This window comes from Cardiocondyla obscurior, linkage group LG09, assembly GCF_019399895.1.
Source record: "Cardiocondyla obscurior isolate alpha-2009 linkage group LG09, Cobs3.1, whole genome shotgun sequence".
Lineage (NCBI taxonomy): Eukaryota > Metazoa > Arthropoda > Insecta > Hymenoptera > Formicidae > Cardiocondyla > Cardiocondyla obscurior.
The window spans coordinates 6,321,303-6,348,708 of record NC_091872.1 but is presented as its reverse complement, the minus strand read 5'-3'; the positions used below and the strand labels follow the sequence as shown (position 1 = coordinate 6,348,708).

At 46.1% G+C, this 27,406-nt stretch overlaps 1 protein-coding gene across 6 annotated transcripts in view; it reads right to left on the bottom strand.

The window, feature by feature from the left end:
* Positions 1 to 818: 818 nt before the first annotated feature.
* E75 (ecdysone-induced protein 75) overlaps positions 819 to 27,406 on the bottom strand; it is an 81,088-nt gene continuing 54,500 nt past the window's right edge. For 4 of the 6 annotated variants that reach the window (XM_070661940.1, XM_070661942.1, XM_070661944.1 and 1 more), the window contains exons 2-5: positions 16,514 to 16,602; positions 8,868 to 9,012; positions 5,594 to 5,835; positions 819 to 5,206 (exon numbers count right to left, since the gene is read on the bottom strand). In XM_070661940.1, the coding sequence (XP_070518041.1) occupies positions 3,230 to 5,206; positions 5,594 to 5,835; positions 8,868 to 9,012; positions 16,514 to 16,602 (2,453 nt within the window). In that variant the 3' untranslated portion in view covers positions 819 to 3,229. Of the gene's footprint in view, positions 5,207 to 5,593; positions 5,836 to 6,316; positions 6,710 to 8,867; positions 9,013 to 16,513; positions 16,603 to 16,932; positions 18,150 to 27,406 lie in introns of those variants that run through there. The other 2 variants (XM_070661939.1, XM_070661943.1) reach the window with 2 other exon arrangements.

The window sequence follows — 27,406 nt, the reverse complement described above, 5'->3', positions numbered from 1 at the left end:
ACGCGAGAGAGCGGGGTGGTTGCCGTTTCTGTTACGCCGCACCTCACCGTAGGCGGATTCGGTGGATCAACGAAAAACATTGTTCGACGTGTCGGGTTGCGCGCTGAAAAATTCACCGAGGAAACGATTACATAATTCTAGATCATTAATCGCGCTCTTGTCGCAATTAATTTCTGCATGTTTATTAAACTCGTGCAGAAATTACATTTATGCATGAAACATAAACGCGACGTCGCTTCTTTTAATTATTATCCTTTCAAATAAAAATCAATAATACATGATTATATAAAAGGCGAAAATAAATATCCTTCTTCCGTTTTATTAATTATTTCGGCGATAGAGAATAATGTGATCAATGATCTTGATTCGAATTTTTGCGATTTAAATATTATATTTACCGAGATTGTGCGAAAAAAAAAAAAAGAAAGAAAGAAAGAAAAAAAGATTAAACGTCAAGACGTTCCGCTTAAATGTATAATATACGGCATGATTACAGAATCGCGCAAGTCAAATGAGAATTTTAATTACGTGATGTAAATTGCTTCTTTTGTGAAAATTTTTTTTTTTTAATTACGACATTTAAAAGATCAGATTTTTATTTGTTAATAATGCAGAAGTTGGAAAAATAAATTTAGAGATATCGATACCGCGATACAATTACTAAATTTGTATGAATAAAATAAAAGTAAATATAGCGCAAAGGGGGATCGGATAAAGATTATCGGATGAGAGGCTGGAGTTGAAACGGAATAGGATCTTAGGTTTCTTGAAAGAATTGGAAGGGTACGCGGATTCCAGGTAAATAAGAAGACCATATCTTTTATTTTATGTATAATTCACCAGACAATGTTTATTCAGACGACCTCACAACTCCCAAGCGTACAAAATGACGTGCTCACTGGGCAATATGCGGGGCTGCATTTCTTGCAATGTAGTAGTACATTTTATCCATATTTTTTCGTTTTTTCCACCAGAAACAACAGCTGTGTTTGTATTCTTCTTAATGGATAGGGAAATATATCATACTTTATGTATCGTTTACTATAATAATTATGTGTAGTTTATGCATAACAAGTATTACGAATATCAACGCTAGGTTGTCTGCAGGGGGGAGGGGAAGGAAAAAGGACAAGAATAAGTGTGTTCGCTCGGTGTGCACATGTGTGTGTGTCGCTGTCGTGTGTAAATGTATCCATTTTTCGTGTGTATTTGCGTGTTCTTGTTAGGATAGTCGAAAGGATCTCTACGAGAATTCACTCGGACAAACAGGGATGCGGCTTGTGGTACACGCGACACGGAGAAGGAAAATGCATTCTCTCTTTAAGTATAATAAATACAGAGGCCTCTAAGCTGGGGGGAGAAGGGATAAGGATACTCTGGCTAGGCTATACTCTAGCCGGAAGATTGAATGTATTTTTAACGCCCCGATACTCGGCAAGTACTAGCTTCCCTTTAATCCGACCGAAATCTTTACTGCGATTTTTGTTTGAATCGTTCTTCCGAGAACCGAGCCAATGCGAAACTCAAAGCGGGCACGATTAAAGCGAGAGCTCCTTCTAGGTCAAAGAACCAAAAGGATTTCCAGTTTGCCTCGAAAAGGGGCATAAAGGGTTTTTATTGTTTCAAGATCGGTTTTATACTTCGCTGACAACTCAGCGTGTGGTGTAGGTAATGCGTATTCGATGCGATGCCGTTTATGCTGAAACTGTAGGGGGGTTTTGCAGGGTGGTTAAAAGAGAGGGGCGGGGCGGACGTCTCAACAACACGTCGGCGGCGGCCCGCCGCGTATCTTCGAACTTTTTTTTTTTCCTCACGATTTTTTTTCTCGAAGCAGAAGAGGTTCACTCGCGCCTACCAAGACATAGCCTTACGAATCTACTATTTACATTGCGTTTCGCCGTTTTCTAATCGGAACTCCGCTTCGCTCGGGCGCTTCGCGGCTTATCTCTTTCTCTATCTTTCTCTCTCTCTTTTTTTCGCTCCCTTTTATCATATCTCTCCCTTTCTCTCTTCCTCCTCTCACTCTTCCTATTTCTCGTTTTCTCTCTTTCGCGTCCCGTCTCGATCTATCTAATCTGACTTTCATGCATGCACACACGACACATAATATTGTATAACGCGTTTAAGCGGGCCTACGATACCTATCTCGCTATACGACGCGATTAGAGGATATAATTACTTCTCGCATCGCCTTCACGACGAAGAGACGCGACATGTAATATAAAGGTACGGTAATTGCAAACTGGTGGCCGCAGCGGGCCGATCAGTCTCATAACAAAACGCTTAATTCTTTATAAAATCGCACGCGCGATTTTTTTATATTCGGTTGCCACCGCGGTCAAAAAACTTTTCGATCTGCCCCGACTTCATTTGCACAAGCACGCTCATCCGTCATTTATTCCTTTCTTTTTTCTGTGGTTTTTTTTTTGTCCCCTCATTCATTCGGTGCCTGCCTCTCGTCATTCGTACAAGAGTATCATACGCGTCTTTTTTTTTTTTTTCCTACACGTACACGAAATGATAATTTTTTTACGGTTATGATACCTTACACATATTACAATAATATTAATTAGTTTTATAATATTTAATAATTATAGTAGAGTAGATGATCAATGAATGAGGTGGAGACTGTACAGGATGCGCGATTTCCATGATTATCACATGTAGATAGATTATTAATTTCTGTAACACTCAACCTTTTTTTTTTTTTCTTTTTCCGTCGCAGACGCTCTATCTTCTAGATGTACACCTAGAGCAAATAGATTTTAGGTAGGTAAACAGGTAGATAGATAGTTTTAGGTGGATAGGTGGCTCTTCTACACGGCACAGTTGCTTCTTTAACAGAACGGCACTTTCATACAAGTGTCCGGCCATCGTCATTGCGCGCACTCAGAAAAAACAACTCGCCACTGAACGTCTGTCTCTTTCGTGATTTTACCGGATATCGGAGATGTACCCTGTCCGTTTTTTTTTTGTTTTTTATTTTCGTAACCTCCACCTCTCTTCTCGCGCGATTTTAGCGATAAGTAGTTTAAATTAATAAATTATTTGGTTTGTCACGCGCTCAGAGCGTCCTGGCACTTTCGTTTTTAGTTAAGGGCCGCGGAAAATTATACCGCGTCACGGTGACGAGGTCCCGTCGATTCATGATTAATGGATCGAATATCCTGGTTTCGCGCGCGCGCACGTCGGTGCATATTACAGGAAATCACTCGAGCTCGTGAGAACACTACGCCTCGAGAGAGAGAGCCTTGCAGGGCCCGACGAGCGGTCTTGGCGACGGTGATGGAGACGGCGACTTCTTAGATAGATTCAGCGGTTGCTGGCTGTCCGCGATATCGACTTGTAGCTCCATCATGTTGCTCGGGCAGCCCGATAGTACCAACGTAGCTGCCGTACTCGAAGTTGGCCTCGGACTCGTGCTTGTACTACTAGTCGCCGCCGCGGATAGGTATCGCGGTGACGAAGCCGGGGAATTTACAACAGCGAGATAGTCCGTGGAAGACTGCTGTTGCTGTTGCTGCTGCTGCTGGTGCTGCTGTCGCGCACCTGTCGTCGTCGTGATCACTGAGGTGGCCGGCCATCTGTTGGAATAACTCGTGGTGGCGCATTGCAGGAGACCCTGAGATCCTTGCGTTGAGCGTGTGGTCGCGGTGGTGGTCGATGCGCACTGTTCCGCGGGCGATGGCGACGCCGTCGGCGATCTCGGGCTAGCCTCGCCTCGCATTATGTAGTTGTGTATGATATCCGTGCGCTTGAGTTGTTCCGCCGTCATCCGCGGGCCTTCCATCAAGCTTCTCGCGAGGGTGGAATGCGTGCTGCTTAATAAACTCGCCGTTTGCGGACACTGAGGTTGCGTCGTTTGCGTGGGTGGACTGCGCGCTGGTGGAGAAGTCAGATGCAGATGCAACTGAGATTGCGTGTGTTGAACTATCACGGCCGGCTCGGCCTCGGCGCTGTCTTTTTGGCGCAAAGCGCGAAATTTCTTGTGAGGCTTGTAAGCCTCGTCCATCAATGAGTTAGTATCGTAGAGAGGTGGCGCCTGAAGTACGCGCTTCAACACCGGCATATCCTCGACTTCTTTATCCTCGGAACGTGGACTCGAGCATACAGATGTAGGCGCGCTGCTAGCACTGCTGCTGGCCGGTTTGTCAGGTTTCTCGGTACCGGATTCGATTCCGCTGTCACTCGGTGAATCTAATTTGCGAAAACTGCGACACTGCGGTGGCTGTGGCGTCTTCGACATAGTAGAACGATGAAGTTCATCGTCCCCGGAACTCGTACTACCAGAGTTAGCGCGTCGTCTATGCGGACAAAGTCCGCCGGCTAGGGTGGCAGCGAGAAGAGGCGCGCTCGACGCGTGGTGACCGCTGGCTGGAGTTACGTGGTGATATTCCGTCAATGAGGCAACTTCACCGCTGCAAGTACTTTCGGTGCTCGACACGCTACCGAGAGGGCTCTTTACCGCTTCGTCTAAAGTTACGTCCGAAGCGGAGCCCCAAGAGGCCGGAGGCTCCTCTTCCATCGGCCAATGCGATTGTTGCTGAGGAGCGATGACATGTTGCGTTTGTTGCTGCTGTTGATGCTGTTGTTGTTGAGCTTGCAATTGCTGTTGCTGTTCGGTCATTTTGAAAGCCAGAAGTTTCTCAGAGTGTAGGGTATTCAAAGTTTTTAGGTCGGGTATCTTCTTCAAAAGTTCACGAAGAATGTCAGGATGCTGAGGATGATTCTGCGCTAGTACCGTCTGCAGTGCGTTTCGAAGTTTATTGTGCATACGTTCAACCAGTTCGGTATTACGAAGCCCAGGTCTGTCGGCGGCGATTACCACGACCGAACAAAATAGTCCCAATTCAGCATCGGATAATCGCAAGGAGTTAACTCTCTCGGCGAAGTCGAACATTGAGTCCATTAGGAATCGCGCGTTACTGCTATTATGGATGGACTCTCGTTTGAGCACTTGGCCGTTTAAGCAAATCATACTGTTCGTATGAGCATCGAACATGCAGGCTAATCGCACGAGTAGCACTTCGAAAACGCCAGCCTTCAATAGAGTGACCTGATCGTCCTGTGCCAGCAGGTTGAACCCAGGTATGCGCTTCGCGAACTCAACGACTCCGCGTATGGCCGGGGAGAACCTCTTGGAAAAATCTTGAAGTAATTCTTGCTGGCCAGTCAACGGTTGTGGATTAGGATTCAAGGGGCATGCCTGTAACAAAAAGAACGAAAAATCCGAGGTGAGGAGATGACGAATCGTTAAATCGTGCCGAAGGTCGCCCAAGTCGCGATCGCCACTAGGAAGAGCGTACCAGGCGTCCTCGCGTGGCGAGACGAAGCACGGCAAGGCGAGGCGAGACGGGACGAGAAGAGGCGAAACGTTTACGCACTCTCGTCGGGTCTCGCTTCCTCCTTTGCGGCAACCGAGGTCGCCTGGTTCTCGCACGATTTCCGCGTAGAACGCTTGGAAGATCAAGACGGCCCAAGGCCCGCGTAGTTATTGACGTCAGCGTAGATGCCGACCGTTCAAATCTTAAAACGACGCGGATGGCTTGCGTAACCCGCGGCAATGTCAAGAGAAAAGGCCGAGCATGTTTACCAAGGTCGGTGGACACGCAGTGTAGTTAGGAGTCTCGCGAGCTCTGGCGAGAATCGGAGCGACTTTGTCCCTGGTGAAGTCGCATGTGTCTAGATGGGCTCGCACCACCGTCGTCAGCAGACGCTGCTCATCCTCCAGCTCAGCCGCTACTGCCTTCTCCTGGGAACGACTGTGGGAGCTCTGCTGCATAGCAGCCAGAATTCTGGCCTTCTCACGCTTGGGCACGCGGCCGAATCGTACCGCTGTAATCAGAAACGGGTAAAACGGATTAGACGTGTGTCGCGAGCCTTGTACGTCGCACGCAAAAGGAAGGACGACGATAAATAGTTAATGCGATCAATGGGTGAATCATGCGACGGACCCGACCGCTATCACGAGCTGACCTTCGCGCGAACGAATGTCGGTATTCGCGTGATGCTCGTATCAGCCGCGCGGGAGAGTCGAAAGAAACGCCACTCTCGATTACGGTAAAACCATCGACCATTCAAAGCGTGAGTATCGTCACACCAGATATGGTTTCGCGCCAAAGGTGAAAAAAAGTCAGAGGGGAAAGCACGCGACTTTCTCGCGGGAGAGATGAAAGTGCCGCGCGCGCAAACGCGTTCCTTGCCTCGCGCGCAATTCCTTGCAGATCTTCAATTAGAAAGTACGTTAAACGTTCGATCGTTATCGAAAGCACTTTTTTTTTTTTTTTTTTTTTTTTTTTTTTTTAATGACACCTACGTGCATTGTGATAGTTGACTACTCCGTTGAGGATCCCTTTTAGAATTGGCAACTCGTCTCCCATGACGGTACAGGGAAACGCACCACGTTAGGTGTCGGATGAATTTTCGGTTCTGTCGCACTTTTCACGTGGTCGACTCTATCGGCACCACTGCCACTCGAAATTCTCTTAAACTTTAACTCGCGCTCTTGACTGATAAGCCACTAACAATCCTCCTGGCTGACTCGCGGATCGCGAGTCACTCCAAACGGTCGCACGGCGCGAGATAATGCGTGCTGCGACGGAGGGATTTGCCGCTCGGAGTTTAAAAAACGAGCGCGACCGCAGTACGCGTGCAAACACGAGACAGCATCACCGCCGACTGAACTGAGTGATGTTCCGCGGTTGCGTTCAACAGCCCCTCCACTTATTCAACCATCAACGACTCCCACCATCGCGAGCGAATGTGGCCTTTGCCGAGCCTTTGGCCTTGAACTTGGTTTCAGCGACAGCCGCGCGAGGCGTACCGCCGACCTATATACACGATATAGCGAGCAAATGTACGACGCGTCAAGCTGTAGCACCCGGCGCGAGGAGCGAGAGAGACAGTTATATTTCTCCATGCGCAGATGCGAGCCTCCTTTGTCGGGGGTAACTTACCCTCGACGACCTTGTGCAACCCCTTGCTCGCTGCCCTGTCACCAGCTGTCGATAGCCAGCCTTATCTATTTGCGGACTATCGATCCTTAATACCGGGAACGTGCCGGTCTCAAAAGCTAAAGTGATTCGGTTCATTTTCATATTGATAAACTTTCGTATCATTCGATTAGTTTGCTCGCTCGAGATCAAGTAACGGAGCATCTCGGCAGAAGGTCGCATCTGACGTAGCATGATGTAACAATTCAGAATCGCATAAGAAAATGCTCGGCGCGAAAGGCAAGGCAATTCTCTCTCGATCGGGTCGTATTCGAAAGCGCGGTTTCTTTTTATAAAGCTTAAAATATGTCGAGGTACGCGCGATCGTTTCTAACAATCTCCGTCCCCGCGGGGCGCGAAAATGTATTTCGTCGATCACGTCTGCAAAGGTTTCCGCGATCGAGAATAGAACGGTCATGACGAAAGTGGTGCGGCGCGACGATGTGCGATTACGAGTTATCCTCGGCAAGGCGTGAAGCGTTATAACTAGCCGCGTACAGCTCTGACCAGACGGTGGCCCGGCGACGGGAGCATGCGCTTACCCACCCAGGTGAATTCAGACGGCGCCGAAGGGAGGGAAGCTGGTGGAGTAGAGGAGCATATTAAAAGGAAGGGAGAACGTAGTTAGGAAGCAAAGGTTCGCGAGGTCTCCACACGGAGTGTAGCGCCACGCGACGGCGCGCCGTCGCCGTCGGTGGGGGACACGGTGGCGTTCCACGACCGAAGAAGCCAAACGATCGTTCCCCGAGGTGGGGAACGAGAAGAACGGCGATGATACGCGGCAACAGGGAGGCGCGCTGCTGGGAAAGGAGGGTGGAAAGAAGGTGGGAGGGTCACCGGAGGACGTAGCGGCGAGTAGCGGTACTCTTTCTACGGGCACGAAGTCACCCGCTGCCAGACGAGCAACGGCCGTCTATTGACCCTGCGTATCGTCTCGATGTTGCCGGACGCGCTTTTCCACGCTGATCTTTCAAACAAGTTAATGTTTCCATACCGCGCGCGCTGTTTTACTTCCGATAAATATATCGATTGTATTTTTTTAGTTATGTGCGAATTGTCGTGGCTATAAAAAAAAAAAAAAATTTCTGCGGTACAAATTAATTTTGAGAATCCGATAAAAATGTAAAGTTTTGCGTTTATTTATGGAAGAGTACGTTTTAATTTTGTTGAAAAAACTAGATGTGTATATATGTACAAGATGTATATATATATAATATATATATATATATGTATACTGGCACCCGAGCGACATGTCGTCGACCTGGGTCAATGATCCGGGCGGGAGATGCTGTGCAGCATCCCGCGCAGCTGCGTTACCGGTTATTTGGCAAACAGCGACTGGAGTTTTATTCATCGAAAAGAAAGCAAAATCTGATTAATAACGTAGTAATTGAAAGATAATCACGATTGCTTTCTCAAACGGCGAATTGGCCACTTTCGCCCGTTGCGACACTCGGTCGTGTCGCGGGGAAAGACGTTACGCAAACGGTCAATGACCCGACAAATTAAATTTTAGAAACTGTTATAAAAAGAATATGCCGCGCGAAAGGAGGAAGAAAGGAACGATCTATGGCGCTTTATCTAATCTAATTGATACGACGACGAATTTCGAACGGGGGATCTTTAATTATAAGCTCGCGAATTACAAAATTGGCGATATAATATTTTTGAAAAAATTTAAATATGCTATCTCGTTACATTAAAAAATGCTGCTCAATGATTCAGCTGAAAAGAAATTTATTTAAATTATTCGGAATAATTTTAAGATAACGTTTTCATTTATTTCAACGGTAAATAATTTCGCCAAGTTTGATCGCAAGATTTATAACGTTCTATAACAAAGTTAACTCGATGTAAAAAATTGAAAAGGCTTACCATCACGACTCATGCCGACGGCGATGCACTTTTTAAGACGACAATACTGACAGCGATTCCTGTTGATTCGGAGGATGCTGCACTGTTGATTCTTGGTGCACGGACGATACTGAATCTTTTGCTGGATGCTCCGGCGAAAGAAGCCCTGCGAATCACCAACAAAACCCTCGTCAATCTGACCGTCGCTGTCCGACGAAGACCCCGATGAGCAATCGGTCCCCGAGCGCGGGGCGGCCAGATCACATTCGCACAAGCACCCCATTAATTCACTCCGGGCTAAGATAAAAATTTGCACGGCGTGTCTGAGCGAGCCGAACGTAATATCACTTGCTACGTATCCTTCAGTTTGAAACTAATGACGCTACCTAAGTGAGAGTATACTCTGCGAAAACGGGAGATCTATCTTTGGCAGCTGGTCACTGTCTTCACGTAATCCGCGTTCACCAAACCCGGCGTCGTCGAATCCCTTCTCGAATACTCGGCTTCACGGTGGACGCACGTATCTAAAGTGCAACGCGAGTTTCGTAGGGGAAAGAAGCGACCGTTTGTATCGGAGCTTGGCTGTGGACTGGCTCTTTCTAGCACAGAGAACATAGAGCCTCGGCACATTGCCTCTGGCGTACCGAGGTGGGGGACACTGTGACCTAATTCCCGGACGTTCACCCGCAGTTCACCGCGTGAAAGTGAGAGTCCCCCTTGCGCGGACTGGCGCTCCTCGGCCGTCTCCCTCTTTCGGTTCTCTCTTTCTCCAGTTCCCAGTTTCTCTCTCTCTTTCTCTCTCTGTTACTCTTTCTCTCTCGCACCGAAGTGAACCTTAGATGATGTCCTCTTCGTCGTATCTACTACGAGTGCTACCATAGAGGCTCGCGAACGCTCTACTAACGGGTTTCTTCCTCCCCTTCTCCCCGCTTACCAACCGGAGGAGCCACCCTCTCCGAACGACCTGCCCTACCTCCACCTCTCGGTTCCTACCCTCGCGTTGATACTACTTTAATATCTGTGAGTATCCGCTCACAAATCAACGCAAATATGCTAATTCTCCAGGCATTCGTACGCAACTTCTATCTTTACTTCCGATTCTATTTTATCGCAAGGCACGGCGAAGATGATGCCAGATTAGAACCGAGTAAAAATTGAGAAAGGGGTAGGTTAGTGCGAAGGTACTTCCCGTTGTGTATCGGTCAGCGACCTCGCGAGACGATTACGTAACGCGGAACGCGTGGGGGATCCTTCGTGAAGCTTCTATGCATTTCTGTGTTCGTCACGTCGTCGTTGTCGCGTCGACGGCCGCGGTTGCGCGTCGACGCACGTACGCATACGAAAAGTTGGCGATGCTCGTCGCCAACGAGTAACTCCACTGTGACGTCAAACGCGCGACCTCGCCTACCTCAACTTCGTGCGGTGCTCATCGAGAGAACGATGTACCGTTGCACCTCCGCGCCCGGGCTGTCAATCGGCGCGAACGTTTGATACAAGTCAATGAACTGTCAGCGTTGCCAATGTTAAGCGTCGCTGCCTTCGATCATTTCACCGACTTCGGCGACGAATGATATCTTAAATCCCGTCGAACGAGAGAAAAAGGACGGCTAATGAGACCGCGTAATAATTCGCAACGATAATATCGTGTAAATAAAATATTACAATTAGTTTCAAAAATTAATTACAAAGCTTCTAAAAAAAAAAAAAAAAACGAAGCATTTCTGTATATTCACGCACGATAGTTAGAATTAATTCTAATTTAAGATCGGGTTTTTTTTTCTTTCTTTTTTTTTTTATTTTACGAAATTTTATTAAAATTGCAAAGAGCGAAATCGTGGCTACAAGTATCGTCACGGATGCCCGGACGAAGCCAGCAACCCCTGTTGAACCTTTCGGTCGGCGGGAATTCAACGAGCGAAGGGTGAAGGAGGAGGTGTGTGGGGGAATGCGGTGCATCGATCTTTCGAACCGTGCATGGCCCGTGACGGGTCAGAGGGCGACCACCTTCGTGCGCTACCTCAAGTAGCGAATATTCCTTTGCGCACGCGTCTTATTCTCAAAAATTTTTTGCGATAAAATTTGCGAAGCTCGCGAGCAATATTTTAACTTTGCTAATTATTTCAGGTGTCATTTAATTTTGGAACTTGTATAATTTTAAATACCGACGATAAAGATGCTTTTTTTTTTTGCCTAACAATTCGAACAGCTAACACTGAATTCAACAAGTTTCGGGGAAAAATGCGTGGAGAGGAGAATCAAACGAAACTTTCGCCTGTCTGAGAAAGTTCTGTTATTCTTCGTTCTCAATTTCGCAATAAGAAAAAGAAAAAAAAATTTTATTTTCGTACGATTTAATTAAGTAAAAAAAATTATTATCATTGTATCTCTGTAACCGCTGGATTAGAAAGAATCGTAAGAAAAGAAAAGAAAAAAAGTGTTCAAGTAGCTGACATTGAAGCTGAGATCGACGTGCTTTAACGCGACTGATAGAGATTGACATAGGCTTGCTCGGATTGAATATATCTATATAGAAATCGCGAGAAAGGATTATTCTGCCGATTTAGTGGAAAAGCCGTCCGGCCACCGGCCGTACAAGTTCCAATTTGATTCTACGTGCAAGTGCAACGACGACACTAGTAGCGAGTAGAAGAGACATCGGCCGGTGACGATGGTACGGGGTTGTATACGCGTTGTACGCTTGCATATACGTGCACGTATATAGGTGAAGAGAGTGTAGGATATATACACGATGTGGTCGCGGGGCCAACGACCGGAGCGCGCGACTGCTGCAACGAACGAGGGGGAGGGTAAGGGAGGGTGGAGGAGAAGAGGGATGGCGATCTGTCCGAGGGACGGTAGGGGAAGGTGAGCGTATCTGCTACCACGCGAAGGGAGTGGGAGCGTGAGGTACCATAGTAAAAGTAGGAGGCTTGATGCCGAAGAGGGAAAGAGGAGGACGCGAAACGGAGTAACGGTGACGTACGTAACCCGCGCGGGTACGCGTGCGCGCCGCTCCAGCAGTCGCGACACTCTCCGCTTTGCTTGGGGGCATTAACCGCTCGCTCGTTCGTTAGCTCGTTCTAGCACTCTCCTACGACCCCAAGAATTTGCCGTTCCGTTCTGTTGCCCGGGCATCGATATCGGTAAAGTCGATCGCAGAGGTCAGAGATGGCTGCTCCCGTGCGCGCACTTTTGTACCACGCTGCTCCGCTTTTGTACTATCAAGCTGCCGACGCACCGGCGATGCGATTTCATTATAACATTACCAAGTTAATGATCTTAATTGTCGGCGCGTAAACAAAACGCTTGACGCGGCGCGTCCCATTTTGAGATTACGATTCGGTCATTTATCAGTATTCGTGGATCGACCTAATCGATAAGCTTTGTTGGTACTCGCATTTCTGTTTATTTTACTTTATTTTATTTTTATTTTATTTTATTTTATTTTATTTTATTTTTTTTTTTTTTTTTGTAGAAGCATTATTTTTATTTTTTGACTATTAACAAACTGTCCTTAATTAATGAAACAGGATTCACTCTTACAAAGTCAAAATCTTTTTAACAATTATTCGCACGCTAATGTGGATGACGCACGTCCCCGAATGGCAGGAATGATCTATTGTGCTTTTCGCCGATAATATTGCGTTTCGCGGATTTATCGGGTGTAAAAATTATGGCGGTCCGATTTCGCCCTGCGGGGAAGCGTTATCTCGAAGAGCTCCCGCTTCGGTGGACAAATACCACGTCGAGCGAACACCTACCACGATAATAAGCGGCTGACCCGATTCTAAAGTAGATGCACCGGGGTCGGTAACCTCGAGCGAGCACCGAAATACTCGCGCAATCAAATGAAAATGAGATCGCGACTCGTTACGACGTCAAAAATGACGGTTACCCGAGAGAGGAGAGGAGAGGAGAGTGGGAGCAGGCTCCCCGCGGGAAGGGATACGCGGCGAGGGCAGCGAGATGAGGGAGGAGAAGGAGAAGGTGGAGGAGGAGGAAGAGGGAGAGTGACGTAACTGGCTCGGAGGGTCGACGACCGGAGGGTTAATGCACCAGTCGCCTGATTTCAACCCTCCGGAAAAAGCGCCAACATGCATCTCCACCGATTGTTTTATATCGCGGAAATTTAAAGAGGAGCTTTACTCTTTCAAAGAATCTTATTCCCTTCTTAAATAATAATTATTACACTTCTCTTCGAAAGATTAATCCTAGCCGCGGCTCTTCGTTACGGCATTTAATCCGACGGCAATTTCTATCGCGTAACACTTTAATTTCGTACTCGCCGATCTCAAAGTAAAAAGTTTTCTTGCTAAAAAGCCGCGGGTTCAATGTTAATTCGTACTCGGATTGTTAAAAATATTTCACGGAAATTGAGCTGCGCCCAAATTTCGTAATTCACCCAGAGCATCTAAAATTAATGGAAAATACTGTAGAAATTATGTTTATTTTAAATCTAATTTGCTGCGATATGGTACCGTTATGCTGGCAAGAGCAGAGCAATAAATAGTGCCATTTCGACTATTCTCAAACTGCAATCGATTTAATTCTAAATTGATCTAAAATATTCAAAATACTGCATCTATTTTATTCCTCCGCATGGTCCTTTAATAAATTGAGAATATTTATTCCCCGGTAAATTAAAAAAAGAGAATAAATTATTCGATATCTCGTTATCACAGCTCTCGTAGGTAATTTTTATCTCATACTGCTTTCTGGAATTTTTGACAATTTATTTCTTCCAAATTTTTATATTTTTTAATACTATTTTTGTCATAGCTTTGAAAGCGTTTCCAAATTTATTAAATAACCACGCGAAATTATTGCACCCGGGCTCACTCCACAGTTATGCGACGGCTTCTCGCGTTATATCGGCAAATGTTTTTTTTCTTTTTTTTTTTTTTCTTCCGGCGAAATTAATATTTCAATATTGCAGTCTATGACGCGCGAAAAGTGGCGTTCTACTCTGATGAGACAGTAGAGCGAAATAGTGCAACTGTGTAGTAGTGTGACCGAGCGACCTAGTCTTAAAGATATCCAACACTCTTCCGCGTTCTCTTCCCTTTCCACAAGTCCCTCTTTCCAGTACCTTAAGACGCTCTACCGCTAGCGGCTAGGTCACTCGGTGGAGACTCGTTCGACTTAGTGCCCCTTACGGCTCCGCGGCTATAAGTTACTGACCTAGTCAACCAGTCGGGGGGCCATGACTCTGTCCAAGCGATTAGTCTCTTCAGTGAATTTCAGTCGTTGTCAGTCGTAGCAACGGCGAGGAGAAACGAGAAAGAGAGGAGTCCGGAAAAGCCCTTAGTCAGGTGTTTTCAGGTGTTACACTATACGATCGATATAGTTCTTTCTTTCGTTACCACAATAGACGCAATGAAAGCAGAAGAACCTGCTGCTGCGCTATAGATCGTGAAAGATCTTCCCCGATTACTTTCGCTTTCCTGGGGATGCAATCATCATTTTGGTTTTTTGGTAGGCCCGGCTCTCTCTTTTATTTGCCTTCTTTAGGAATCCCGTCTGGTTTCTTCGCAGCAAGATGTCTATTCAAATTCTGTTACTTTTTGTACGATTATTTTCAGTGAGAAAAGCCGCCGAAATTAAATTATTTATGTACCCGCAGTACACTTTCAAAAAAGATGCATTTAAATAACATTCGAGTATTATTCTTAGTACAATTTTACAATTTCACGTTCCGTGCATTTGAATGATTGATTTTGCGAAACGACAATGAATATAATTGTTTAATAAATATTCGAAAATTAGAATTACAAATATTAAAAGATGCAAGTTTTACATTGATTTATCATGATTATGTTACAAATTATCTATTATTTAAATTTTTCTTTTTTACGAATATTAGAGAAAAAAAAAAGATAAGTATTTCAATCGTTTGTTTAATGTTTTTTTTTCTTTTTTTGTCAGAGAAAAACGTATTTCTTTGTTATATATTTCTTTGTCACAAAGAAACTTTCCCTTAAATGATTTTTAAGTGAATATTTTAATTAATGGGATACGTTTTCAAAAGCCGGTAATGAAGCGATTTAGAGAAAACATTTGTGGAATATTTTTGAAACAAATATGTGCTACCTGAGACATGGCATAATTCGTGTGACGATTTTTTTAATTTAAATAAGTTAGATTTTGTAAATAATTGCATAAATGCATCTTATGAAAAAAAAAAAAAAGATGAATAAATGTAAAGTAACTAAGATGAAACGGGAGAATGGAAGGAACGACGACGGTCGAAAGTTGCCGCGCGAGTGGTCTACGTCGATCTGCGAGCGCGAACGATACATGGTACCTGGTAGCGAGGCCACCTCGTCCTCCACCACATCGCGTGGTTGATGGAGGTGGTAGAGTCGGCACGGTGGGTAGTGGCGCCGTTCCTTCACTTCCTAAAACGCGCTGATAGCCGGTGTTGACCCTACTATCCGCTTCCGGCCGACTCGACGCATACAAATGAAATAAAAGATGCCGATCTGGCCGGGACAACTCGGCAAGTCTTTTGTAACGACGAAACTTTAACGTCTCTTTGATCACGTCCAGACATCGAGAGGATAATTGAAATGCGAAGTAACGCCAGACTGCACGACATTGTCAGAATTCTCTAATCTTTGTAAGTCTCATTTACAAATTTTCGATGGTGCGTTACCTCGAAATATCCATTAATAAAAAAAAAAAAAAAAGGACTTTCGACATGTCTAACGAGAGGAATTTAACATGTCGTCTACCTGCTCCTTTCGGACCTTTTTTTCCCGAACGTCATTGAAACGGAAATACCGTACGGTACTAAAAAAAAAAATTTGTCACATCTTTTCCGCCTAATGTTATCCCCTCGTCGACCATAATGGAGAATTTTTAACAGAAATGGCGACGAAACAGAACCGACATTGACTAAAGTCCACTAAAAAGTGATTGATGTATTTAACTATGATATATCGGACGCTTTATAGCCATTAAAAAGTACATGACGATCGTGATGACCCTGACAGTACATAAATCGAAGGAGACCTTCACGAGATCCTCTGCCGATGGAGAGGAATTGCTGGATCGTGAAATAACTTCAAGGACCACCTCAAATCTCTTATGATTTCCGCGTGACCAAGGTTACCCGCGCTTGGCCGTTCGTATAGTTTTTATATAGCCTTGGTCTCACATCACCTATTTACATTCACGCACATTCACTCTCTGATCGCGCCGCGCAGCATCGCGCATCCGCGATTTCGATATTTTCAAATAGTTATAACACATCTTTTGCTACGTGTTGAATTAACGTTAACTCTTTAAACAATTTCACGTCGATCTCGAATAATCCTGACGAAAATTTAGTTAAGTTCTATTTATTTAAAAATAATTTTTTTTTTCATAATACTTTATTTTCTAAGTATATTTGTGAAATATTTTTCAATATTAATTTTTTTTTTTTTTTTTTTTTTTTATGAATTAATTGCCGTTTGCAATAAAATCAGATTAATTCTGTCGACCAAACTGAAACGAATTTACATATCGAAATTGCTTGACGCGAAAATGTACGGCACTTCCGATTGCTCAAACGAGATCAGATATTCCGTCGATATTTTCGGTTAAACAGTCAAACGGATTTTCAAAACGCGATTGCCGAAAAACTGATCGCGATGTAATAAGTAAACGATATTGGCACTCACCTTGCATCCCTCGCAGGAATGAACTCCATAGTGAAAACCAGACGCCTTATCACCGCAAACCCGGCATAGCACAGTGGTCCCGTCGAATTCTGAAAAATAAAAAAAAGCACGTTCCGTTAATGCAGGTCGCAACGATATCCTCTCTCGCGGCATCCTTTCTTCTCGCGCTGCGCGAGAGAAAGGTGGGAGAGAAAGAAGAACACTTTCTCCTCTCTCGCGCGTGTAGCGGGTTACAGCATCGCGCGGCATTACAACTTTCTGCTTTCACCCACTGTCGCGGTATCGCGATTCCGCCCGTTTTACGCTTGTATATCAATCAAATTTTATTATCTATCCTGAATTTATTTTTATTAGAAAAAAAAACAAAAAAAAAAGAAAAATAAAGAGAGAGAGAGAAAGAGAGAAAAAGTGTCGCGTACCTATATTGAGTTCGGGCTCGGGTTTAGCGGACGAAACAGTCGAATCCATCGTCGGCATATTGGGACTTAGACGATGATCCGTCAACTGCATTACATGATACGGACTAGACATGCCCTGGCCGGGTACGCGCGGCACGTTAGACGCGCGGGAATCGTGCGATACGCTGGGAATCAGTAACTCGGATGCGGGTAACGTGGCCAGCGTGTCCTGCGCGCTACTGTCCGGAGTAAGAATCATGTTTGTTCGAGAGAGTCTCCGCCGCTAACGCTCTCTTTCCAAACGGATCTAGCATCCGTTTATTCACAACACTACACTGAGAAAACAATTGCAAGTTCACATATTGTTCGAAAAGTTTACGATACCGTCCCACTCGTTCTCATATCGCTCTCACTGGTCACTAGGACGTTCACTGACTTAAATCACCAATGTCGATTCGCGCGCGCGTATACTCGCGTCCACGTGCGAACTGCTGCTCGAGAAACTTTTCGAATATTGATGCGCGTAAACGATCGGCGTGATCTGCGGCTGTGCAAACGTTTACGAACGTTAGAGCGAAACTTAGGCTGGCAACGCGACGGGATCGGCAGAACCGAATGCGAGCGAATAGTAGCCTGAAGAGAGAGTGAAAGTAAGTCTTCGCTCGAGGGAGGTTCGCGTTGGTCTGACTCTTGTTCGGCGCTGCCGAGTGTTGGTTACCTGGGGCCGTGCAGCCCTTACTCTGAGTAACTCTGAGGTGGAGGGGAAGGATTGATGTGCCCGCTCGGCTGCCAAGCTATCAGGCTGCCTCGACCATCTACAATGTCTACGCCCTGGCTACCTAGTATGTAGTAGAGGACACTCAACACATCGCTCGGTGGGCTCTCTTACAGGGCCCCCCGAGAGAGTTCATCGTATTTTCAATGCTGGAGGTCACTGACAAGTCGCTGCGGGCCCGCCGTGGCCGCGACAGCACGGCATACCGCGACGGGCTTAACCAATCGGACGTCGGCCCGGTAGGCCCTGCAGCCGCACGATTGGCCTGGCTCTTCCCTACCATAAACGACAGAGTCTCCTTCCTCCCGGTGGAGGAAGTTCATCGGCCGAAACCTTGACTGAATTACCCCGCAGCAGCGGCCAAGGCCATGCGCCCTCTCGCTCGAGCTAACCGCGAATGTAGCGATTGTCGCATCGCTTCTCTTTCTCTGGGCCCCCTCTCTCTTTCTCGTTTCTTCTTTTTCTTCTTGTCTTTCTTCTTACGTCTTTTTCTATTTCCCTCTCTCTCTCTCTATCTTCCCTCGCTCGTTCTTTCCTCTCTATATCGCCGCTCTTCCCCTCCACTCTTTTCTTCTTCTCTCTCTTTCTTCCTCGTCGGTATACCGCGCGAGTCTCTCTCTTATTATTATCTTTTTTTTTTCCTTTTTTTCTTTTCGGCTATATGTCGCTTTGTTTCTTCGCAATGTGTCGTCTTATTCCCGCGAAAGATATTGATTCCCGCGTGATTTGCGCCATGACCTTTGTGTCATTGTTTTACAATCCAAAGGATTATTCGGAACGATCTTTAACCGTAATAATTTTATTCATTAATCGCAAATAATAATTTAATTTAAAAGTTCTGCACCAAGAATATTTCGCATTCGCCAACGAAGCGCATAATCATGTGTCTGTTTTGCGCGGACAAAAAAAAAGAAAAAAAAAAATTTGATGACGGCTCGACGTGTCCGCTGAATCGGCTGATATAGGAGATCAAGTTAGCCGCGGGTATTCTAACATTATAAATTATACTCGGTGTCCCGCGATCGCATTCTCAGACTGTTTATCAGTTTTCTTACCTCGCGTTAAATTACTGCTGATAAAACCGAACACGATATCAAACTAGTTATCGAATCTCTTCGAGTATGCAACGAAAACGGAAGAATTTCGTGTAAATATTAAAATAAACCGATGTATTTTTTTTCCTCCCCCTCCCTGTTAAATATTGTTGCCGCTGCAAATTATTATAAAAGATAATTTATCGCTTCTGCTTCGAAACATATAGTTTTCCACTTGAAAATTCTTATCCGCTTGCATGCCGGTGAAAGTTAATATTTATACAGCAAATACAGTCCATGAAATAAAGACAAGCATGGATATTTATGAGGCCATGTTTTGCGAAGTGTCTCGGTAGGGTCAGCAGTCAAGTCCCAGGGGGTTGATTCTGGCGCAAAGGAAAGAGTTATACGATACTTTTTTTTCCCATCGATTTTCTTGTTTTAAGAATCGTCGTAGCTCTTTTCGTTACTTAATTTTTTTTTTTTTTTTCTTGCAAAAGTCCGTTTGCAAAACGGACAGACGGACGTATTCGGAAGAGAGTTCTTCGATTAATCGTACGTTTGTTATTCACGGGAAAGCTTCGTCTCTCTGTGAAACGGATGGGATTTATATACATAGATGGTTCGGTAAATATTTCTTTACACTCTCTTACACGACTACGAACTCGGACAGACCTCGAATGTAATGGCCGCGACGACGGAGGTCAGACGACGGCGTTTCCTTGAAATCGGGTAGCGACCTGTAGCCACGCGCATTTATATGCAACGAATACACCATGGTCCTAGCGTCTATTTTAATGGATCGTAACGTATAAAGATTATCGCGGCGCATTGTCTTCGGGTATAGAGCGCCATTTGCTTAACTTTTTTCAATGTTAATTCAAAATCGCGGGCTAATTTACTTTTGGTAACAAAGTTCACGGGGGCATTGAATTAATTTGTTCGGGACGTTACGCTGGCAATTATTCACGTGCGACGGCCGACAACTTTCACGGGAGAAACGAAGCGGTAAATGCATTTTCATTTTACATTCGACATTGAAGAAAATATTAATAACATCGCGCGTATGAATTCGCGTCGCTTCACTTTGGTTAATTGTTGCCCTCGAATTATATATGACTTACCGCCCTCGCGTACGCTCGAGCCGAGCGAGTATATCAGCAATTATGTTAATGGGGATCATCGGTGTTTGCATTGTACTGGGGCGGCTCGCCATTCTTTCTTCTCGCTATAATGGGATAGTAACGCGCAGCGATGCATATAGGGAGGAGAGAAAGACAGAGAGAGAGAGGCGCGGATAAAAATGTAACAAGCAGGAGCATAATTAGAGGTTGCTTCCTCGCGGCAACCAAGACTGCATTGTCTACCGGCCTTGGCACTGAGCGACCGGTCGCCGACTTGATCATCGCTTTGGTGCTTCGGAGACTCTCAGTTTCCAGTTTCGTTATTGAACGGCGCGTTGAAAAGGACCGGTGCCGCGCTTTTCGGCGTAGAGATTGCTCTACACGGGGCATAAATGACATTCGAAAAATTAACGCGCGCGTCGTAATAAATTTAACGAGATACAAAGTTATATTCGATACGATAGAAAGGCGTACGATGCTCGGTTATATTCGCATGTACGCGCGCATCGTTGCACCAGGCTTACAGATTCGCATTTTAACGCGGGTAAGAAGAAGAAAAAAAAGATAGAGAAACGGTTTTCGATCTGGTCGCCGCGCGGATGATTGCGAAAACGCTCGCGGGTTAACGGCGAGCGTAATCGCAGATACATAGGCTCGGTGCATCAGCATGGGCGCCGATCGTCGCGTATATGTCGTACCGCTGAGTAATATGGCGATACTTCCGCAGTGGGCGCTATGGGGCAGGCTATGGGCATAACGGTGCGCACGGCGCGTCACGCATATGCGTGCGTGATGTCACTGAACCTGGAGCAGCGACTTGCAGCAGCAGCAGCACTAACAGCGGGTGCAACTCGCAAGAATACCACGCGACTCTTCTAATTCGACGCTTCGCGCGCCGCATTATGCTTCACTGAACTGGATTCTGCGCTGCACGTGCCGCTCATTAATTTTTACATCGCGTACCGAAGATTGTGTAACGGGTAAAACGATCGCGAGACTCGCGGGATCGCAATTTGATTGCTACGAGCGCGCGTTTGTCGTTCGAAATGTCGTAGATTATACGAGAAAGAAAAAAAAAAAAAAGAGGAGGGACTTACGAAATAATTCAAAAGATGTAGACCGGACTCGGAAGTGTAGGAAACCTATTTAACCGAATGCGTTCCCCCTTAGCACGCCGTGGAGTCAGTTGTCCCGAAAAAGAAAAGAAACGGAAGGATCGGTGGGCGTGGAAAAAGCAGCTGCGTTGCATCACGTGTGCACTCGCCGTGCGTGCATTAACATGCGTGTTGTATTTCGCCGGCGTAATCTTTTTAATGCGGCGCGTGTCTTCGATCATATCACGCCCGGAAAGCAGAGTGACTCAGGATATGTGTCAACGATGCATCGATATGTCGAATGAATGCGTAGGCATCGAGTTCCTCGTCCATTAAATGCACACGTAATATCCATTCCCGATTATTAATTTTATGGAACGTTAATGTCAATATTAATTAAAATTTTTTCCTAACTTCATTACATTACGTTTTGTCAATATTGATGAAATTTTAGTCAATTTTAATCCAAATACGATTAAATAAAACTTATTATTATTTCCCTTTTTCTTTTTTTTTAATATGATAAAAAATAAGTTGCTAAATTTGCTTTTCTTCTGCGCGTTCTGTGCAAACGCGTCAATACGAAATCGGCGCGAACGCGATCGCTGCTCGTTCACTCGTTCGAAAGAAAAATGGAAAAAGTAATTTCTCTGCTGGCGCCTCGCGCTGGGTCGACCGATGGACGACTTGTGCCGCGACCTGCAAAGAAATGCAAGGAGGCCGCTTGACCACTTTGTTGCGCTCGCGAGCGAGCACATGTACACGATCGACTCGTATCTATAAATGGTCGCTGCCGCGAAAGAAGCAGCATTGCGTCCAGGTGGAACCTAGTGGAAGAAACGAGCGGACGGCACATTACGATAGGACGCGAGCTATGTAGATGTCTGCGTCGAGTACAGTTGCAACGAACGGCGATGCGAGATGAGCGCGAGTCCGAGACGCGTTCGCGATTCGTTCGTGCAGTTCATGTTAAAAGAAAACAAAAAAAAAAGCAGCGAAAAAAAAGGGGGGGAGAAAAAAAAAGAAAATGCAGTACCATGTGCCATTCCGATTGTGCGTCCTAGGAAGACTTTGATTTTCAAAGCCTCGGCAACCCGAACCGTTAGATCTTTGATGAACCGAGATGAGCAAGTTATAGCAAAGCACTGTCCCGGCCACAAATTCCCGTCGATTCGGTACAAAAGGAGAAATAGAGCATCGTGATTGAGCATCTTACGTTCATCACTCCTGATCACGGTGCCCGCGAAGATTTCGATTTTCAAAATCTCATTTCCTTAAGTCATTATATATTGTCGATGGAAAGGAGGGGGGGGAAAAAATCGCCGAGCCATAATAGATTGCCGGCGATAAATCGGATCGCGCGGGGTTATGCGAACGCAAGAAGTAGGGTGCCGTGTTATCCTAGCTGTATTCTAGGAACCAAAGAGTGTTTCAACCTGCCAAGTCTTTAGCTCTTTGAACCGTTAGATCCTGCGCTTCTTAAATATCGCGAATCTTTACGTACCCGAGTGTAGTCTGCGCAATTGACTCTTACGTCTCGACATGTTTGAAAATTTACAAATGTTAATTCGATAACATTGGAATATAGCGAACAGTCAAGTCGCCGCTTCGGCCTTAAATCTTTCTTTTCGAGCTATCATCGAAAGTGGCATTTGCGATATTGTTAGGGTGCCGGTTAAAGGGAGAAAAAACATTTTCTACGAGGAAATAACGCGTAACGCGAAGCTTAAAGATGCCGACGCCGATAAAGAAAAAGAGAAAAGTAGAAAGAGAAAGAGCGAAGAACGTGTGCCACTGGGCTCGGGCTGGCCTGCTTCGCGTTGCTACTTCGAGGTGCAAGTTAATTACGGCGAGTATCTTTACCTTAGTCCCACTTCCTCCCGTAGACCGTCGAACGGATGGTCGCGGTAAACTGCTTTTTTTTTTTTTTTTTTTTTTTTTTTTTTTTTTTTTTTTTTCTTTTTTCTTCTTCTTCTTCCACAATTCATTGTGAAAAGCGAGGAGAAACGTGGTCGATTGTACGCGCCTCCTAAGTCGCTAACTGGACCCGTTTAAGAGAACGACGACGGTCAAGTTTCTAAGACTTGATCGCAAGAGTTGGTGTAATCGATCTTACTTTTTTATTCGCACATCTCACCGTGCGTTGCGATTGAAAGAAAGAAAAATTACAAACGTATCTCTTCGTAATTGTAGGCATTCGAAATACATTCCGCGGGTATAAAAGATATTTTCAAAACTTGTCCACCTATCTATTTATCCGTTTATCTATAAATATTAAACGAACGACAGTAAATTACGTACGATAGGTAATAACGTCCAACTGATGAAGCCAACCAATTGGATTCCCGACTCGCGTGCCAAAGGTTAATGCATTTAACGTAAACGAGCAACGAAGAGGGGGGGGGGAGGGGAAAGGTAGTTAAGATCCTGGATTCGCGGTCATCGATCTTGGAACGGCGAGAAGTCCGTTCGCGAGGCGTGGTCTCAAGGAAGACAATGGAATAGGGAGTCGCGCGACGTCCTCGCAGTGCGTTGACCCAGAGAGTAATCTAGATACGATTAATGGGGCCTTTACATAACCGGCCTTGTCGCTCTCGAATCTCGCGAGGCCTCGTCCGCCGTGATCTCGCCCGACGATCCAGCTCGTCGTCTGGCATCTGCATTGTGCGAACCTGACGACAATACGTTGCATGGGAACCGGTTTCGCAAAATGCGGGTACAGCGGTGCACGCCGCGGACGCCGGGTGCATCTGTTGCACCGAACGCAGAGCGAAGAAGAAACTGTATATACCAGTGAGAAGAACGTTTCTGATACATACAATACGGAGATGCTATCGTTTTTTTTTTCGCTTTTTTTTTTTTTTGTATAACAGCACAGCGAGGGACCGTTTCTTGCAAAATTATATAGAGATTTAAGTACATTCGTTTGCTTGACAACTCGACATTTCTTTAATGCCGCGTAGCGATACGGTGAAATTGATAAATGAAGATGAATACCCGTGCAGATCTGGAATATGAATGTTTTATTGCGGGCTTTGCGAGGAAGCCTTTCGTGAGCCGCGGATCATGAAGAAGGCGATCCATAAATTACCGATTGAATGTACAGTAAATTTAATTGGAGTAGAGAACCGTGTCGCGTCTCGATTCACTGTCGATGGCGGCTCTCTCGCCGGGGTCCTTCACCAAGTGGGCCGGAAAGCGAAACCAATCGCGCTCGGCGCGGCGCGGTGCGGTGCGGTGCGGTGCAGTGCGGTGCGTTGCGGCGCGGCGCGGCGCGGCGCGGGCAGCGCGGTCTCAAGTACGGCCGAAAAGCTCAGCGCGATAAGATTCAATGACCTCCGCCGGTCGGAATGCACGGCTTTTCGCGAACCGGCCGATGCAGCAGTCGTTCCTTGAGATTCCGCCGAGCATAGGAAACGGGGTCCTCCACCTCGGCAGCGCGGTGTAATTGGGTATGGCGAAGGGGTAGGGGAAGGTCGGTCACGGGTGTATCGCCGCGAGTGGTTGCTAAGTCAAAATCGGTCTATCCGCGAAGCGAAGCTTCGCTCCGGGGACGGAGAAGAGGCCGCGGGCGCGAACAGGGAGGAGGACAGCGCGCGGCTTCCGCGAATGTTACGGGACTGCATAGCGACGTGGGAGTGCAGCGACTGCACCAGCGCGGCGCGTCTTGCACCGATGTGCACGCACGTGCACACACGTGCACACACGGCCGATCTTGGGAGTGCGCCGACCCCTACCAGCTCGCGAAACGGTCACTGACCTCCGTGCCGTTCGTCCCCATCTCACCCCGCGGCTCACGGCATCGCGCCGCGCCGGGGACAAGCACCTGCGTCTACGCTGACGAAACGACGCCGTGCCGTAATTGCACGAGCGTCGCGACGTCCACCGGCGAGCTCTCAGAAGTTGCCGGAATACGACGGTTTCTTTACCCTTTGACAAAGTTATGTCTCGGTCACCTCATTGACGCATAACTTCAAGTTCGTTTTCTTTTTTTTTTCTTTTCTTTGTTTTTTTTTTTTTTAATATTTTTCTAAAAGACAAAACGAAGCAGGTCAGCGTGACGGTAAATTTAGAGCAAGTCAAAAAAAAGCGAAGAGTTAAAATTGTAATTGTAGAAAAGAAAAATTTCGCACGGTTTACTTCTATCATTCAAGGGGGTCTCGTACATTGTTTAACAATTATTATCCATCACAAAAATCAAATGCCAATTAAACAAACGGTCAAAACTGGACGATTCAGATGTCACCACGAAAGGCCGCGGAGGTCAATTACATTTAGCGCGAGCTTTACGCGGCGCGAACAAAGTCGGAGGAAGAAGGTGAGTTAGTTCTTTGCCCTCTCCCTTCGGCCTCGTTAGATGAACGCGCTTTTGCTTCCCGGTGCTTAGGAACGCTGGATATGCGAACGTGGCAAAGAGAAGAGGAAAAGGCCGTTCGAAAAGTGCGGGAGGGAAAGGGGGAGGGTGGTGGCAGAGGCAGAAAGAGAAGAAGTGCAAGAGGAGCAAGAAGAAAGGAGAAGCAGAAGAAGAGGGGAACGCATCCTCGGGGCCGTCCTAACGGTAGGGCGGGTCACTGCACGCGGCTATGCGAATGCAACTCTTTTGCAGTTGCACTGTGAGCGCCGGGCAAAGACTTCCACCACCGTCTTGCGCACCGGTGCAATGCCCTACCTAGGTGTAACGCTCCCAGCTGCCCTTACATGTATCCTCCGCCGTCCACGCAGAAACGCGTGCTCTTTTCTCCCCTCCTCCCCTTTGGTTCTCGCTTCGTCCTCCGTCTCCTGCGAGTCCTTGAACTCTCTCTCGAAGGGCCCCGGCTCGGAGCACAAAGTGGCAGTCTCCGATAATAGTCTACGAAAACGCTCGTGAGCGCGCCCGACTTCGCGCGACCCTTGCGCGTCCACGTACGAACGAGCGAAGCTGTCCGAAAATAAATACGATCTACGATATTTTTTTTTTATAAATATAAAAATGTACTACGCCCACCCGTAAACTCGCGGACCATTAGGTCTTCGCTAAACAGATCCGTGTCTAACGTCCGCGGGAAAATCTGATCTTGGAAAGACCACGGCCGAAAATCACGAACGGTTACGTCTTGAAAATATGTGACCCGTGTCACGACGCGGACGACGATATGATCTCACGAACATCTCGTCGCCAAGAAAATTCGTCGTCTTTCGTGGCTATGAAACGCGTAACAGTACTTCCACGTTTCTACGCTTAAGTACGCTCAAGTCCACGCGCTCGTACGCTCGCGTAGCAAGAGGTACGTGCGTGCGTAAGAGCATGAATGACATAACGATTGTGGTGTCGGCCGTCGACCCTGGATCGTCGGTACACTATCGGCGTCGCACTAGCTTTTCCGTGCGATTGTATTTCTTTTCTTTTTTTTTATATTTTTTATTTCTCTTTTTTTTTACCCGATTTCTGTGCGAGTGAGAAGGTACAATCGGCGACGTCACGAATGATCAAATTCCGCAGCGTGCCATTTTCTTATCTCCCTTTGTCTCGACCACGTACGCGTTAGAGGACGAATGACACACGCGCGTTCGGCTGTTGACCCTTGGCGAATGCGCTATGCATCACGTTTAAAGTTTCCCATTAAATAAAACAATTTTTTTTTTCTTTTTCTTTTAATTTTATTTTTTTTTCACTTTTTTTTTATACTACAGCGTCAGGTGGGAAAAGTTTTTGATCGTCGTAAATGCAAATGAGAGGACATAAACTGATTTATTCAAGTCTAAATCAAAACAGAGCTTCGTTTATTTTACGAGAATATTTAACATGGCAAATAGTCCGATAATTCTGCTACTAGTCGTAAATGGGCGCCTTGTAGCGAGCCGTACTTGGCGCGCGAAGCCTGTTTTTGTGACCCACATTGTCGAAAGTTCGTTGCCACTGTAGTATAGACATGGCAGTTACCTGCGCAGTTTTGTTAGATGAATGATCTTTTACGTCATTCGGCGTGACCACTGTTTTCGTTGATGTAACGTTCCGTGGTAGTGGAAAGACGTACAGCCGCCGTTACGCGCGCGATCGCAAAGTTGCAAACAATTCTCTAAGTCTATATATAGATTTATTTATATATTTATAAAATATATTCTACATAGCGATATTTTAGAATTTAGACACGAGAATGTCGCATTGTCGTAATTGTAGAATTACATTTTACAGTATCATATACGTAACTACACCTTGAAGTACAGTAACTTATTCTAGTCACTTATTCTTGGCCATATGGCTTTCACGGCAGCCCGTTTTTTTTCGATTTCCTTTTCCGGCAGCTTTCAATGAAAAAGCGAGTCTCGTTTCGCGACTCGCTCGGCCATCGAAGATTCTCGATTTCGGGGCACCCGGCGACGAGAAGGAGGCGATGAACTCGGTCATCGGGCAACAAACTGCAAGCCCCACTAGCTCGCCACCGCGGTTTCCTCTTTGCCTCTCGCTTCTTCCCTCCCTCGATCTTTTAC